Source organism: Choristoneura fumiferana, chromosome 7, assembly GCF_025370935.1.
Source record: "Choristoneura fumiferana chromosome 7, NRCan_CFum_1, whole genome shotgun sequence".
In the NCBI taxonomy this organism is placed as follows: Eukaryota; Metazoa; Arthropoda; class Insecta; order Lepidoptera; family Tortricidae; genus Choristoneura; species Choristoneura fumiferana.
This window is the reverse complement of record NC_133478.1, coordinates 3,326,463-3,344,507: the sequence shown is the minus strand read 5'-3', so window position 1 is coordinate 3,344,507 and position 18,045 is coordinate 3,326,463. Positions and strand designations below refer to the sequence as shown.

Genomic DNA, 18,045 nt, shown 5'->3' with positions numbered 1-18,045 from the left:
CCAAATGTTATTTGACAATTTGTTATTCGCCTAAGCCAATCATTTGCTACATAATTATTTGCCACATAAAAGTGTGATGAAGTAAAATTTTGCAATATAAAAATGCCAACGAATGGTTTACCAAATGAAACTTCGGCGAAAGATTGGTTGCTAAGTGAAATTTGGCGAAACATATTTCGCCGAAAAGGCAGCAGGTACACCCTGTAGGGCTACTACGAAATTCGAAAATCGAAGTTCGTATCGTACCGTCCCGCTGACGATGATATTATTTTATACGGGAGTGAGAGGGACGGTATGATACGAACTTCGATTTTCGAATTTCGCAGTTAGCCCCTCTGGTGTCTGCATACTTGGTCGTTCATTCGTTCGTACTCGATTGGCGCTGTCTAGAGATGGCGAGGCGAAAGTTGGGTAAAGAATATCGTTTTTTTTATTACATATCATAGAATGTGAAAACCGTCTAAATCACAGGCGTGATGTTTATTTATCCAAAATAAATTATAAAACCTGCGATCAAAGGGGATCAATTGGTGTGACAATTTAACAGTTTTATATAATTTCAGTTCAAACTTGTCGAATATTTGGGTCTTGCACTCAAACATAAAAAAGAAAATAATCTAGCAAAAAACTGAATATATCTGATGTTAATGGATAATTTTATTGTGAACAAGAAACAAAATAAAAACCGCCGAATACCTCTGATCTGAAGATATATTATTTTAATCAAGTAAACCATTAAAACTAAAAAAGTGTCCACTCACGACTACACCTAAGTAAAGAACTGTCCGATTTAAAACTAATCGGACAGTTCTTATTTTTAGTTTCAATTCAAACCATGTCCCACGAGAGCTTGAATAATATTAAGAAAATGTATATTATCGATATTCCGGATGGTATATCGATGCCTTTTGCCCAAGCCTAGTAGTTAGCATGATTGGTTGGTTTCATTTTATTTCGCTCCTTCGGTTCTTCGTATCGTTCGTTCGCTCATTCATTGCATCATATCGTACTTACGCTCTTCCTTCGTTCACTCACTCAGTCTCTTGGACGCCTTCGAGTAGTGAGTGTGTGCGCGCGCTTTGCTGCTGATTTAAGTGTTTTATTACCAACATAAAAAAGTAAGTAGCAGTAGCGATATGACATCGCTAACTGAATATTCATTTGGCAAAATAAAATTACGGAGGAATATTGTTGTTAATTTTTATAAGCATTTTTTAAACTTAAAATGGTTGAGGAATAACCGGCTACGGGAAGTCGATATTTTGGTTTTCCTTTTTAATTTTTATTTTGGCAGATTTTTTTTAATTACTTGAATTTAATTATCAGATAAAAAAGTTGTTCAAATAAGGAAAACTGTTGGATTTACAAATGAAAGTCGCGAGTTTTGCTTATTTTTTTTAAAGTGATAGGGGGTAGTTTGGAATTTGTAAATTTTTAGTTCGAAGGATTTTTGTTTTTTTCTCAATTCGACATTATTTTGTTCAATTAGGAAGAGGTATCGTTGACAATGTGTACCTGGTATTTTAACGTAGAGGTTTTTAATCCTTTGTATCGTATCGTGTTACCAAACACGTACGTTGATCTTAGTTCAAGGTCATGGTGAGAACAACTTATACTTAAGGTACCTAAACGACCAGTGCTCGTGACTGTCCCAATAGTTGGCATCACTATTTTTATGCCATTAATTACCTAGCAATAGAGATTGCATCAGGGTGTCGTCTATTGGGCTATATATTTACCTTATAATATTGTTACAAAAAAGTTTAAAATTATTGTTTTCAGATGTACTTTGGTACCTAGTTAGCCTATAGCGTGACTACATTAAATTGTAAATTAAAATTAATAAAAGCCGTCTCTCAAACAAATAGTCGTGACTTCGAACCCGGGATTGCACTTTTGGGGATTGCAAATTATACTTAAAATTATCCATGAGGATTTGAGTAAAGGGAAAGGACGTGGAAAAACAATTAAACTGTGACACAAGTTCTTTGAATCTGTGAGGCTTGTGCCCAGCAGTGGGACGTCTACAGGCCACGATAATGATGATAATAAAATTTAAAGACATTTTAAATAAAACTACAAACTCATGGAACTGTTAGTTATAGTTATAATAGTAGAAATTTTATAAGCTGGGGGTGTAGGACTTCAGAACTTTGTTGAAGCTAATAACAAAGCGAAATAACAATTAAAAAACGCCAGCAAAAATATAAATAAAAACGCCCGAAAAAACGCTGCTTGAAAAGACAATTAAAAAGTAAAAAATAATTATGCGCTACCTAGCTGTTGCCCGCGACTTCATCTGCGAAGAATTCGTTTATCTCTATCCCGCGGGGACTATGCTGATTTCCCGCAAAATTAGCCTAAGTTAATTTAGTATAAAGTATCTAGTAATATTTTTTTATCTAAGCGTTGTCGGTGTCGGGGGACCGCTAAGGTTAATACTTTAAAAAAATACAACATATTTACTTTCATGTTAACCTTAGCGGTCCCCCGACACCGACAACGCTTAGATAAAAAATATTACTAGATACTTTATACTAAATTAACTTAGGCTAATTTTGCGGGAAATCAGCATAGTCCCGCGGGATAGAGATAAACGAATTCTTCGCAGATGAAGTCGCGGCAACAGCTAGGTAGCGCATAATTATTTTTTACTTTTTAATTGTCTTTTCAAGCAGCGTTTTTTCGGGCGTTTTTATTTATATTTTTGCTGGCGTTTTTTAAGTCGGGGGGTTTTTTAAATTTTAAATTTAAGTTTTTATTTCATGTTTTTTAAACTTTGATATATATTTTTTAAAGTGTACTAGTGTGTTGGATATCCTGGCTGCAGCATCAGCTCATCTTGTTGCCACCATTGCATTGTATGTAGAATCAAATACTGATCAAAAGGAATCAAACACTACATATCTGCTATTATTTTTTCAAGAGTATACTGGTGTGCTGGATATCCTGGCTGTAGCATCAGCTCGTCGTGTTGCCACCACTGCATTGTATGTAGAATCAATTACTGATCAAAACGATTCCAAACACGACATATGTGCTATTATTTTTTATAGAGTGTACTAGTGTGCTGGATATCCTGGCTGCAGCATCAGCTCATCCTGTTGCCACCATTGCATTGTTTGTAGAATCAAATACTGATCAAAACGAACCCAAACACGATATATCTGCTATAGTTTTATTAAGAGTGTACCTACTAGTGTTCTGGATATCCTGGCTGCAGCATCAGGCCGAGAACTCTATAATCTTGCATAGCTATATTGTATTCATGGGTGTTTCAAATTTAGGTCCCAAATATGTTTGAAAGTAAAGTAAATATCCATTATGCGTCTAAGATTCCTACCGCAGCGAACAAAAGAGCTGATGATCTTGAAATGGCTGAACCGATTTTGATAAATCATGTCTAAGATCCATCGCTAGAAAACCAGCTTTCAAATAAAAAAAACCGCATTCAAATCGGTCCACCCGTTTAAGCGCTACGGTGCCACAGACAGACACACAGACACACAGACACACAGACACACAGACACACACACATAGCGGTCAAACTTATAACACCCCTCTTTTTCGTCGGGGGTTAAAAAATGCAAACAAATAGAGCTACCGTCTTCTCTAAGCTACAAGGTCGAAATTGCAAAAGCTTAACTTATTAAGAAAGGACTTTTGTCATTGTAACTTGTAAGCGGTACTCGGGTAGGTGGTCGGTGTTGTCCGTCCATAATAGAACAATGTTATCTTTACCAGATGAGTTCTGCAGTCCAAAACCCTAGCTTATAAAATTTTAACTATACTTAGCTTAAATACTTACTGGTAGCTTAATACGTTGATATTATGTACCTACATAAGTATTAAGGTAAACCATGGCGTAAGCGTTTTCATTGACCGCAAATAATTTACTTTATCGCAATTATTTTTTTCACGTCGTAAGTATTAAATTATATGGATCAAAATTCTTTATAATTCCTAAAGTAGAGATGGAAATTTGAAACACAAAATATTATGATGGCCGCTAGCTACTAGAGGTGTACCTTACCTACCTAGTAGGTAGGTTTTTACATATTACGTTTTTGTTACCTTACCATTCCCATCGACCCCTCAAAAATAATGTCCACTGCGTTACCAAACCTTTTTATTTTATTTTAAGTCCATACATTTAGATAAAAATCATCATTCGGGCATGCATAAGCCATTCTGAATTAGAAAATAATATGATTTTCAATAATTATTTTCCAAATAAGTAATACTAGTGTCCATTCCATGAGAGATAGACATAGAGATAGACAACATAAATTATTTTGGCCCATCTACCATTATAGTTTCGGGTACGAAGTTGGTTTTATTTTATCCGACTGGATGGCAAACGAGCACACGTTCGCATCCTGGTAGTAACCCTGTCCCTGTCCTCCCTAGCAATATATAGAGAATAGACTTAATTCTACTGATGTACTAATCCTATCCTACTAAGGTGCCATTTAAAATACGCACACATCTCTTTTGTAATCCGTACTAATACTATAATATTATAAATGCGATTAGTGTGTTTGTATGTATGTCCGTCTTTCACGCCGTAACGGAGCGACGGATCAACGTGATTTTTGGCATAGAGATAGTTTATAAATGGGCCTGAGAGTGACATTAGGCTACTTTTTATCCCGGAAAAATGCACAGTTCCCGAGGGAAAAGCGCGCGATAACCGAATACCACGCGGGCGGAGCCGCGGGCAAAAGCTAGTTTAAAAGTATAAAATTAAAATAACTAAAACTAACTTAAAATAGCTAAACAAAAATTAAAACTAAAAATTATTATCTAAATTTGGACCCTAGGCAGGGTGCCCATCACGCAGGCAGCTTTCTGTTATGTTAGTGTTACGTTGCGATCGTTAATTACTCTTATTTACTCATCTTATTAGTCATAGTTTGGATTACTCATTACTTAACTTTCGAATTCCATGTTATCAGTAGCTTTGTGTTTCACATCCTTATTACTTTCTTTGTCTCTTTTGTATCAATATCCTAAACCAGGGGTCGCCAAACTAAGGCCCGCGGGCCAAGTCCGGCCCGCGGAAAGAAAGCGGGAGAGCCCACGGTCCGGCCCGCGATAGGGTCCGATTTTATAAAGCTACAAGTAACTAGTGATTAGTTTTATAAGACCCGCCACTGACGGTAATTGGTCATAATCATAGATAGCCACTCATGAACATAATCAACACCAAGTGCGTTCCTTATGCGTTACTCGTATCTAGGTACCCCCTGAAGACTTAGGGGCTGTTTCACCATCCATTGATTAGCGTTAACCGACGGTTAAATGTGATGCCGTCTCCGTCTATTCGAACAAAACAAATAGAGACGGCATCACATTTAACCGTCAGTTAACACTAATCAATGGATGGTGAAACAGTCTACATACTTAACTAATGTACTACCCCCATGACCAGCCAAAGTCTTGGCCCGAGCAGTATGGCCCTTGAGTCAAAAAGTTTGAAGACCCCATATAACTTTTGTATAAATAATGCCCTAGCGATAAGTCTTTTGTATCAATATTCTAAAGTATTACATTTGTGTTAACAAAGCATAGCGATAAGACGTCATTAGCCAAATTATCTTCAACATGACTCGCCCTTAGACTTTGTTTACATTACCTCCGCTCCTATTATCTAAACACCCTTAAATACCGTGCCCTTAGTGTAACTTTTTGGTTACAAAATACGCCTCGATCGCGTTCGCGTTAAAATCTCAATTTGTATGGAAACACGAACATCGCAAACGTTCCGCTAGAGGCGCTGTTCGTGTTTCCATACAAATTGAGATTTTAACGCGAACGCGATCGAGACGTATTTTGTAACCGAAAAGTTACACTAAGGGCACCGAGCTTGCCTGAAACCACACACATTCTAACTCCGACTCCGGTCTCAATACCATCATTCCTCGAGACTTGTAGTGTTTCGTGACCTACCTCTCTCAGGCGCTTGCTTAGAGCTCCGTGGAGCCCTCGTGCGCCCTTGCCCCACGAACCGAGGTAGGCAGGTATTTTGGCAACATTAATAACGAGCACGGTGTTGTTTTCGGGAATTCCCACGGGAATTTTTGTTTGTTACTACACGCTAAAATGGAAATCCCGGAATTTTAATGACAGATCAAGTAAACACAAGCTAAGAAAGGCTTGTAGTATATACACTCAAGGGGAATTCAATCCCCTACCACCAGCAACCAGGGTGCAACTTTTGTGCTACTAATGTCATGTTGACATCCCATACATCTGCCAAAGGGATCATAGCGAAATTGGTTATGAAAAGGTTCCCTAGTAGTTACGTGATTCAGTTTCCTTTATAAAACGTGTCTCTACTATTAAGACAAAAACCGAAATCCCAAGAATTCTTTCTCAGTAATCAGTAATAATCAGTCATTGCACATAAATGGATTAGATGAATATAAGTAATAAAGTTTTTGTAAAAAAAAACATTTTTAATAAAATAAATAAATATCATGGGACACTTGACACCAATTGACCTAGTCCCAAACTAAGCAAAGCTAAACATACGTATATAGATAAAATACATACTTAAATACATATTAAACATCCAAGACCCGAGAACAAACATTCGTATTATTCATACAAATATCTGCCCCGGCCGGGATTCGAACCCGGGACCTTAAGCTTCGTGGTCAGGTAAAGCTTTTTGCTGACTGTAGTTTTTATTGACTGTACTTGCATTGTCATCTAAACTACATAACCGTACCAAATTTAAAATCTACTATTAACCATTGAGGACTTCCCTCCTGCGGAGACAATCCCGGCAGGACCACCTAGATGTCACAACCAGATTATTGTATTGTCACCAAATTTACATAAGTATGCCAAATTTCAAGTCGGTCGGACCACTGGAAGTAGGTCAAATTTAGCTTCCAAGATTTGACCCAAACAAGCAAATAAATAAAGAAATAAACAACCAGTACCTTAGTGTAAGTTTTCGGTTACAAAATACGTCTCGATGTCGTTCGCGTTAAAATCTCAATTTGTATGGAAACACGAACATCGCAAACGTTCCGCTAAAGGCGCTGTTCGTGTTTGCATACAAATTGAGATTTTAACGCGAACGCCATCGAGACTTATTTTGTAACCGAAAACTTACACTAAGAGCACTGGGCAAGCTACGAGTATAGAAAGCTTGTAAAAAAATTTGTATTTACATACAGACTGTTCCGAAGCAATAAATCGTAAATCAGTCATTCTCCGTTAAAATTGTTTCGTTTGGTAGGTATGAGGTTTTGTCAAGTAAACTTAGAAATTGGTTACTACCCTAACTAGTTAGCACGTTCTATTCATCTTTTTATAGAGACACGTATAACAATGGTAAACTAGATATTGACGTAGTTCTATCTGTGTTACTGTATCTACATAATAATAATATAGTAAACCAGACTAAGTCACGTCGGTACCCCGCCCAATCTATCCTTGTCTGCCTCCCTTTTGTAGCGTCGTGTGGCCTGCAGGGCTACTACGAAACTCTAAACTCGAAGTTCGTGTCGTGCGGTCCCTCTGACACTTATACTATTAATTACGAGAGCGAGAGGGACCGCACGACACGAACTTCGAGTTTCAAATTTGGTAGTAGCCCTGCTGAACCGTATTACGTCACCGCCATTTTAAAACGAAATAATAAAATGGCGGGTCGCTTCGCTCCTAGTTAATCCAATGAGCTTTAAATAACTTTTTAATTGTTATGCCAGGCGCGGGCGGTCCTATTGTTAACGGTAACGGCAGACAAGCATGTAAATTTAAACAAAAGACTCTCTCAAAAGATTTGAAAAAAGACTCTCCGACCAATTTGTAGCTTGGGCTTGGACAAAGAAACCGAACGAATATTATTAACAACCCTCGCACCCACGTCGTTAAACGGAAGATCTACATAATAATACTATAGTTAACCAGAGTAACGGCCGATTTTTCAATCCTCAGTTAAACAATCAGATAGTATTTATTCCACAGATAGCAAAGAATTGAATTTTTCCATCGTCAGATAGGGTTTATTCGACGAATAAGTCTACTACCTGAGGAATAACTTTATCAGTCCCTTCGACGGCCAGACAACCCGCTATTCGTCCGATAGTTACATTTGAAAACAGATGGTCAACAGATGGTGTAAATATTACGTTTGCATTTTGTTCAGTTCTTTGTTGATATTTCGTATGTTATAAAGTAAGTATCATTATTATGGATATTATTGATAGCATTGATGATCTAGCTATTGACAAAGAGGCTATAATAAATGAATTTCAGCAATATTAATTAGTTCCAAGTTCTATTTTTTTAATCCATTGTTAATTAAAAATCATACTATAGTTTTGCGTAAAAATCCCACAAGCTCGTAACAGTCATACAAGTATCACGAAACACCAATCATTTAACATAACCTCAACTTTTAACTGACCGTAACGTTTTTACCTGACAGACAATGAAATAGTCTATCCTGCTCTAACATTTGCTTATGCATGTTTGTTTCACCTCCCTGAAGATAACGTCGAATAAACAGTCGAGTAGTTACTGTTATTCGTGAGATAAATGGCGATTGAAAAATCGACTAAGCACCAGTTATCAGACTGATAAACTATGGAATAACTTTATTGGTCTGTTAATTATTCGACCGTTTATCTGAGGATTGAAAAATCGGCCCTTAAAGATCTTAAAACTAATCCTTTATGATCGGATAAATAAATATCACGAGACAATTGTCAATTTTTTTTTTTACTCTTAAATTCACCCTTTGTCGGACCCTAACGTATTGCTCCTCTCCTCTCATCCACTCAAAGGTTGACTGGTAGAGATCCCTTAAAGGGATAATTCCGCCTTTGTACAAGTATCTTAAAGTTTGTCAGTTGTATTTTGTTAATTTTCTTTTGTACAATAAAGAGTTTACATACATACATACATACAGTTGACACTAATTGACCTAGTCCCAAAGTAAGGAAAGTTTGTGTTATGGGCAACGGACAAACATACTTAAATAATCTATTTAAGTAGCTTATCCGTTGCCTATTACCTAGTGCGTAGTATCTATCTAGATACATACTTAAATACATATGAAACGCCCAAGACTCGAGAATAAACATTGACGACCGGATGGCCAAGTGGTTAGCGAACATGACTACGAAATTCGAAAACGAAGTTCGTATCGTATTGTCCCTCTCACTCTCGTATTAAATAATACTAGCGTCAGCGGGACGGCAAGAAAGTTTTCGGTTACAAAATACGTCTCGATCGCGTTTGCGTTAAAATCTTAATTTGTATGCAAACACGAACAGCGCCTCTAGCGGAACGTTTGCGATGTTCGTGTTTCCATACAAATTGAGATTTTGACGCGAACGCGATCGAGACGTATTTTGTAACCGAAAACTTACACTAAGGGTACCGAAAACTTACACTAACGGCACTGGATACTTTGAAAAACTTTTCCAAGTTAGAAAAGTCAAACCTCCGACATTGTCTGTTCAAAGTTTGATATTTCAAAAACGACAACCAATTCTTAAGATACATAGCCGAAAACCACAGCAAGGAACTAAGTTGTGAAGCAAATGCTTTTAGAAAATTCAAAAGTATAATATACTGTGACATTTGCCTTGATGTTCTTGAGCCATGAGTCACCCCCATAGAGCAGAGGGGATGAATAAGAAGTGACCTTCGCCTCACTCAATAGGGGTGACCTTCCCCAGGGCTTATCTCTACGTTAATCTAGATTCTAGGTGAAGATAACAGCAGTTCACTTTCAGTTTGTATTTACAATTTAGGTTTTACGGGATGACCGTAAAAGTAAAAATTTTTGAATTGAAATAAAAATTACAAAAAGATTCCAAACAACCAATCTTAATAACAGCAGTTATTCTTATTTTTCATAGAAATACTATGATGTACCTACTTAGTTAGAAACTTATTCAGTTAGAATTTTTTGCATCAGGTTGTGTTGCTCTGATCATGTACTCTCGTTTAGTTCGAAATGCGTCAGCGTAGTATAATGTGTGTTCTTACAGCGTGGAGGCGGAGTAGCTGCATAAACACACATTTTTGCATACTCGTAACGTTCGCGGGACAGCAAAGTGTAATGGATTATTGTTCATTCTTCTGCTTTGCTAGCTTTTATATTTGTAATAAGGAACCCTGAGTAGCCGAGTCCAACCTGTTCTTGGCCTGTTTTTATGTATTTGAGTAACCCAGGCCCAGCACCACGACGGTAAAACGCAACTGCAACGAAACCCTTTTGAAATTATTGGTTTGAAACAATTGAAACCAGTTTCAATCTTTTTCCACACACGCCGCAACCACAATGTGATAAAATTATTCACTATAATTTCGATTTTGAGAACAGACGTCTACAAAATATGTAGTATGTAGTTCAAGTGATGAAGTTGTTTCTGTGCCCTTAGTGTAAGTTTTCGGTTACAAAATACGTCTCGACCGCGTTCGCGTTAAAATCTCAATTTGTATGGAAACACGAACAGCGCCTCCAGCGGAACGTTTGCGATGTTCGTGTTTCCATACTAATTGAGATTTTAACGCGAACGCGATCGAGACGTACTTTGTAACCGAAAACTTACACTAGGGGCACTGTATTTGTATCTTCGACAAAGATGACGTAAACGAAGAAGCGTGTGGGTGGGTACATCCCTACATGAAGAATATCAACTGTAGTTTGTTTGTGGCTGCCAAAAAATTACAAGAAACTGATAGAAACTTCATGGATTGTTATCGTATGAGCAAAAGTCAACTTCCAACACAAATTTAATGTTTTTATCTTTGTCGTCAGCCATTTTATTGCACCTACAAAGACGCCAAGCCGATAAAACGCAAACAAGTTTACTGCACGCCGGTATCAATGCGACTGATTTGCAACGCGTTTCAAACCGGTTTTCTAACTGGTTGCGTCATGTGTCATGTGTGGTCTCTCAAAGGAGTCTATGGCATAAACTTAGATGAAACTCAAATGTAACTAGAAGTTGCAGTTTCGTTGCTGTTGCGTTTCACCGTGTGTGCTGGCCTTACAGAACTATTAATAACAGCGGCGTCTTTAGCCCATGTAGCGCCCGTGTGCAATTATTACTTTAGCGCCATCTAGGAAGCGCGTGGTCAAAATGGAATAGGTACAAAGTGTCGCGGCCGGCGCCCCTAACACCGCTGCGCTCGTGTGCAACGCACACCCTGTGCCCTTAGTGTAAGTTTTCGGTTACAAAATACGTCTCGATCGCGTTTGCGTTAAAATCTCAATTTGTATGGAAACACGAACATCGCAAACGTTCCGCTAGAGGCGCTGTTCGTGTCTGCATAAAAATTGAGATTTTAACGCGAACGCGATCGAGACGTATTTTGTAACCGAAACTTACACTAAGGACACTGCACTATAGTAGGTAAAGACGCCTCTACTCTAATAACAAATAAAATTATCACGAGCTAAAAGTGTGAGTCACCCAGCTGAAAATCCAGTTATATATATTTTATTTATATTTACAGAGCTCGATCTGTCTGTAGTAGGGTGTCCATATGTTTGCGGTACAGAGTATTTATAGCCTGACGGCAAGAAACTAAAAAGTATGCAGCATAAAAATAAAGTATAGACGACCGGATGGCCAAGTGGATGGAGAACCTGACTACGAAGCTTGAGGTCCCGAGTTCGATTCCCGGCCGGGGCAGATATTTGTGTGAATAACACGAATGTTTGTTCTCGGGTCTTGGATGTTTAATATCTATTTAAGTATGTCTTTATCTATATAAGTATGTTTATCCGTTGCCTAGTATCCATAGTACAAGCTTTGCTTAGTTTGGGACTAGGTCAATTGGTGTCAAGTGTCCCATGATATTTATTTATTTTATTTATATATTTTGAAAGCATTTATGGGTTTGTTGACTTGACAATCAACTTGTCTAGTGCGAAAAGTATGTAGTAGGTATGAATGAAGGTCGTTAACAGAGTTTTTTGAAGCATTTTCTGTGTTTCGTATAATATAACGTAGGTACACACAGTCAAAATTGAGTATAGATAATACTTTATATTAAAGTAAAGGCAATCCTGATTTCTTACGAAGCAAATTGCATTACAGACTGTTGTTCAAAAACAAGTGTTTTACTGCTGAATCATCATCATCATCCCAACCTATATACGTCCCACTGCTGGGCACAGGCCTCACAGTATGAGAGGACTTGGGCCACAGTTCCCACGCAGGCCCAGTGCAGATCGGGAACTTCACACAAACCATTAAATTGCTTCGCAGGTTTGTGTAGGTTTCCTCACGATGTTTTCCTTCACCGTGAAACTCGTGGTAAATCTCAAATGTAATTTCGCACATGATTTCCGGAAAACTCAGAAGTGCGAGCTCGGGTTTGAACCCAATATACTCTGCTTGAGAGGCCATAGGAATAGTTAGTATTCTTTGCCATAGTAGGCAAACCACTAGGCCACCACGGCACGTACTGGTGGATACTATCATGTTTATAATTAAACATAAAATATAAAAAAATTGTGCATTGCAAAAACTGATTCTGTAAAAAAAAAATCTCTTCCTCGTATTAGAAGTGTGGTAACCCTAACCTCATTGTAAACACAACATTCGGAGAGCTAACAATCTAGATACCTACATGTCTAGATATATGTATACCCATACATCGAACACTCGGTGTTACTATAGTAGAGTTTATGTATATATGTTTGTATACTATATCTGGGCGCAGGCGCGTTCAAGGACAGCGCCGCCAGACGCCACTAACCGGTTTGTTTTTTCGGCTTGCGTACTCTTAGACTTTTTTTACAGCACTGGTTTCAAGACAAGCCTGTGATATACAGCCAAGTCTATTTTCATTAAGTAACGTCCATTAAGTAACGAGCCCATCTAGCTAGATACGAGGCCGACAATTCCTGTTCGCGGACGAGGCTTGTATAGTGCTTTTCTCAAATAAATCCAAGGAAAAAGTACCATGTCATTTGATGATGAACTCATATCAGAAACAATAACACTTATTTGAATTAAAAACCACTCGTTTTAAGTAGTAACCGTGTTTATTTATTAAAAAATGGGTACCTTAATTTTTCTGGGATAATACATATTATATTTAGGGAACCGTCAAGGAGAGCTGAGTGTAAACTGAGATTAAAAAGAAAATAAACACATTTCTTTAGTTTGATAATTTTTAGGTACCTACCTACCTATATCTCGGGACAAAGACCTCTCTTTCTGGGATACCCCCACCAAAAATTGTTTCAATGTATCTTTTTTTTGTTAGCCTGCTAAAGTGTCCCACAGATGGGCAAAAGGTCTCCCCTTCTTTATTTGTATCTTTAAAAATTTAAATTATTATATAATACGATACCTTTTAGCTGAACAGGAGGTTTATTCAACCTTAACTAAGTTTGGGTGTGTGTTTTATTACTATTACTTCCACACAAAAACTGCTGGACGGATTTGGATGAGATTGGGTATTTAGAAATATTCTAATTCAAATACGTTTATTTGCCAAATATAACTGGACCTTCGAATAACGCATGGTCTAGAAGTTGAAATTCTATGATTTTACTCAATTCCCATGGGAAATTTACAACGTGATCGTCTTAAACGTTGTATGATGAATACCCGCACAAAATTTCGTGTTTCTAAGACTTGTATTAATTATTATAGATAGCGATTGAGATTTCGGGATTTGATACGCGTCCCTCCCGACCCTGTGGAAATCCACACTAATATTATGCCTAAATGCGAAAGTTTGTGATTTTGTAAAGTGCGAAGGTTTGTATTTTTGACATAGAGATGGTTTATGAGCCAGAGAGTGACATCTTTTTATACCGGAATAATGCGCAGTTCCTGAGGGAACAGCCAAAAACAAAAAACAATCGCCTACATATATTTTTTTTGATAATTTTTAATTTATATAAACTAAAATCAATCGATCAATCAATCATTTTTAGGATTAGGTAGAGTAAGTTAGTTTAAGTTGTTTTTTTATTTATTTCTGTTAATTATTGTATATATTATTTGTTTGTTTATAAATAAATTCAATCAAATCAATCAAACTAAAAAAATATATAATTATATTACAGTGCATGAAAAATAAAAGGTAGGTACATATTTATAGTAAGTGAACAATTGTTTTCACTCATCATCATCATCATCATCATCATCAGCCCGAAGACGTCCACTGCTGGACAAAGGCCTCCCCCTTAGAACGCCACAATGAACGACAACTTGCCACTTGCATCCACCGGTTTCCCGCCACTCTCACGATGTCGTCAGTCCACCTGGTGGGAGGCCTGCCAATGCTTCGTCTTCCGGTTCGTGGTCGCCCACTCGAGGACTTTTCTCCCCCAACGGTTATCTGTCTTCGAGCGATGTGGCCTGCCCATTGCCACTTCAATTTGCATATTTTTCCAGCTATGTCAGTGACTTTAGTTCTTCGACGAATTTCCGTATTCCGGATTCTATCGCGCAAAGAACTACACTGTTGTTTGTACTGTTCTGTTCTGTGTCTTGTTGTTGTTGTACTGTTGTTTTCACTATTGCTATTGTATTTCCTCGCATTCGAAGTGACAGACTAGTTTTTCTAACCGACTTCAAAAAAGGAGGAGGTTATCAATTCGGTTGTATTTTTTTAGCCCCTAATTAAAGTAAGTAAACCACAGGACAAACAACACGCTGTTGTTGAGTAGGTAGAGACGTTATAGAAAAATTGTAGTTAATTCAGTTAAATATTATTACAAAACAGGATGTTAGGTGCATGATAGACAAGATTGTTTACATAATCTTATCCTATAGATTCGAATACTGAGTTTTCCGCATGAATACCTATTAGGAAATAATATAATTAGCATAGCACTCAGTTGAGGAAAAAGCCTTAAATTTATGAAGCTGCAACTATAAAGTGGTTTTAAAACTATTTTACACTAGTTGTTACCAGCGACTTCGTCTGCAAAGACGAAAGAATACAGAATTCAAACCCTTCCCCCTCCCTAAGGGGGGGTTGGGTTGAAGTCCATGTTGGCACTTTAACGTATTTTTTAACATTAGTTATAGATACTAGCATATTGCCCTCGATTCCGTCCGCATAGAATTAGTTTATCGCTATCCCGCGGGATCTATGCAATTTTCCGGGTTGAAACTATCCTACTTATATCCTTCCCCGAGACTCGAACCATCTGTATACCGAATTTCATCTCAATCGGTCCAGCGGTTTAGGCGTGAAGAGTTAACAAATGTGATGGTTTGTTTTGTCAAGAATGCACTGACTGTGACTCCTTTGTTTCAGAAGCACCATGCCTTCCCTAGTCTTCGACAAATGCTGCGGGTGCATCGACCTCAAGACCGGATGCTTCATCATTGGCTACCTTGAGCTGGTAAGCATCTCTTAGATTAGATTCATTAGATGGACACTATTCTATTGGTTCCGAACCTGTGAGATACCCCATGATGGGGGTAACGGATGAAAGGACATTCCCCATTGTGATTTCGAGTGTGTTGGATTATGAAACCTCGGGACTCGAGAATCACACTACACAAGGGGAAAATTCAAGAGGTTAGGAACCGCTGCTCTATTCACGAAGTTATAGACTTGAAGAAGCGTTCAGTTCAGGAAATAGATGCAAGACAGGGGTTCTAGTTTAGACTCAGCTGTGGATAATACGCTGGCAACAGAATGTGAAGAGCCATACTGTCATATACCTATGGTCGACCTGTGAAAGAAAGGAGATACCTACTAGATTTATAAGCGCTAGTTGGAAATTGTTATTCAATTCACGTTCGGGAGAAAACCAAGTCGTTCTAGGCCCTCGTGCAGTGCGGAAATGCATTACCTTGTTCTTATGCAATCACTTAGAATACCTGTTGCGTCGGTGTGTCGTATATAGTTTCTCTCATTCTAGTGTAACATACAGTGAGAAAGGCGACGTGATGCCGTGCGAAAACGAAACGTGTTCTCTTTTTTATACACTGATCATTGTAGCTCTCTAATAATAATGTTCAGTTTTTTTTTGGTCCTCAGTTCCTTTGAGTCGGACTCGTACACGAAGGGCTCCGTGCCATTATCTATACAACATTAGACATTAGCGAAAAACGGAAAAAAAATCACGTTTGTTATAGGTATGGGAGCCCTCTTAAATATTTGTTAACCGACTTCAAAAAAGGAGGAGGTTCTACGTTCCACTGTTTGTATTTTTTGTTCTGTTTTTAGTATTTGTTGTTATAGCGGCAACAGCATCTGTGAAAAATTCCTGTCTAGCTATCACGGTTCACGAGATACAGCCTGTCCTGTTTTTACCCTTTGGGTACGGTACCCCTAGTGTAAGTTTTAGTTTACAAAATACGTCTCGATCGCGTTCGCGTAAAATCTCAATTTGTATGGAAACACGAGCATCGCAAACGTTCCGCTAGAGGCGCTGTTCGTGTTTCCATACAAATTGAGATTTTAACGCGAACGCGATCGAGACGTATTTTGTTACCGAAAACTTACACTAAGGGCACTGAACCCTTATAGGTATTGAGCTGAAACAAATGAATGTCCAATACTCAGGTCCCTTAGAGCAGTGTAAAAATCAAACGAGTCAATAAATAAATGCTGACATTAAGAAAAAGTTTTCATTTTCGTTTTCATTTAATTTCGTGTTAAATTCAAATATAAAGTGTCCACCCACATATAAATAGATAAGTACCTATAACGCAAGAAATTACAACTCGCTGATCTTATGAAAAAGTCACACAAGCTCAGCTGAGTCTGCACTCTTTCTTCGTTATAGTTTGTTGTGACCCAGTTACTAATTCGTCTTAGTTATTTAAACTCGTCAGTGTATTTTCAACTGCATATATGTAATTTCCTCATAGCCGATAATTATTATGCAAAAGTTGCTGACAAAGGAATAAAAAAAAATTTTTGAAGTATTAAATATTCGATGTGTATTTGGCGTGGCTCACCTTGGCTTTATTTAACGAAGTTTATAAAAAAAACTATACCACGTGGTTCTGGATTTAAAAATAAATTCATTCGTCGGTGATACTGCAATACCGGGTACAACATTTTCCATAAGGTCTAATTTTCACTGTCAGAACAGTACAATGTTAGTACTGTTAGTACACTGGAAATTATACTGTGGGGGGAGGCTCCAATAGAGAGCTCTCTCCAGGCAGGTGTTATGCCGGGGACCCAAGTCCGAAGGACGAGCGTCGGAACTTGTATATAATGCGACCGCGTTGAGAAACTTCGATAGCGCGATGTAGAACATGGTCGGAGTTTCTATTGTTGTTCACTAGATGGCGCTAGGAGTTAGATGGCGCTAGGAGTCTCTACAATACCTTGTGGAAAAAGCTAGTTACGCGGCGCCCTCGCAGCTAGGGCATGGATACCGGTATTCGGTATTACCGAAAAACCGGGATACCGGTCATTTTTTCCCCTCTTTTAATACCGGTATTAAATATCTACAAAACCGGTTTTTCGGTATTTTGACTTGTGCTTAAAATAGTAATAGTCGACTTTAATTTCAAACAAGAAAGCACTTTTAATAACTTGTCTTCAGACTTATGGCTTTTGAAGTTACTTACCTCTTAATCTACTTTCAAATTTCAAATTTACCGCGCACAAGTTTGCTTTGCTTATTTGTAGTGTAAGCTTTCACGAAATTGGACCTACCTAACTGGACCGTTTGTCCCAGGTATACATAGTCGTCAACAACTTCGAGCGCAGAGCCCCCGACTATTGCGGGAGTTGGGACAACATGGACATTAGTTAGACATGACTTTCGTCTTGCCCATATTCATTTTTAGGCTAACTCGGTCGGAAACTGCTGAGGTCGGCGAGCATAGCACTGAAGTCTTCCATGGTCTCAGCCATGACTACAATATCGTCGGCGAATCGAAGGCGAATGAAGTACTCGCCATTAATGTTGATGCCTCGTCCTTTCCAGTCCATAACCTTAAAAGCATCCTCCAATGCAACGGTGAACAGTTTCGGAGCGATCACATCTCCTTGTCTGACTCCCCGCTGCAGAGGAATAGGCTTCGTGCTCTGGTCATGTAATCGGACGGACATAGT

General features: G+C 38.2%; 1 protein-coding gene across 2 annotated transcripts in view; it reads left to right on the top strand.

Moving 5' to 3' along the window:
* Window positions 1-969: 969 nt before the first annotated feature.
* LOC141429521 (uncharacterized) overlaps window positions 970-18,045 on the top strand; it is a 38,485-nt gene continuing 21,409 nt past the window's right edge. The window contains exons 1-2 of one of the 2 annotated variants that reach the window (XM_074089858.1): window positions 970-1,118; window positions 15,274-15,361. In XM_074089858.1, coding sequence (XP_073945959.1) covers window positions 15,281-15,361 — 81 coding nt within the window. In that variant the 5' untranslated portion in view covers window positions 970-1,118; window positions 15,274-15,280. The remainder of the gene's footprint in view (window positions 1,119-15,273; window positions 15,362-18,045) is intronic. The other variant, XM_074089859.1, reaches the window with a different exon arrangement.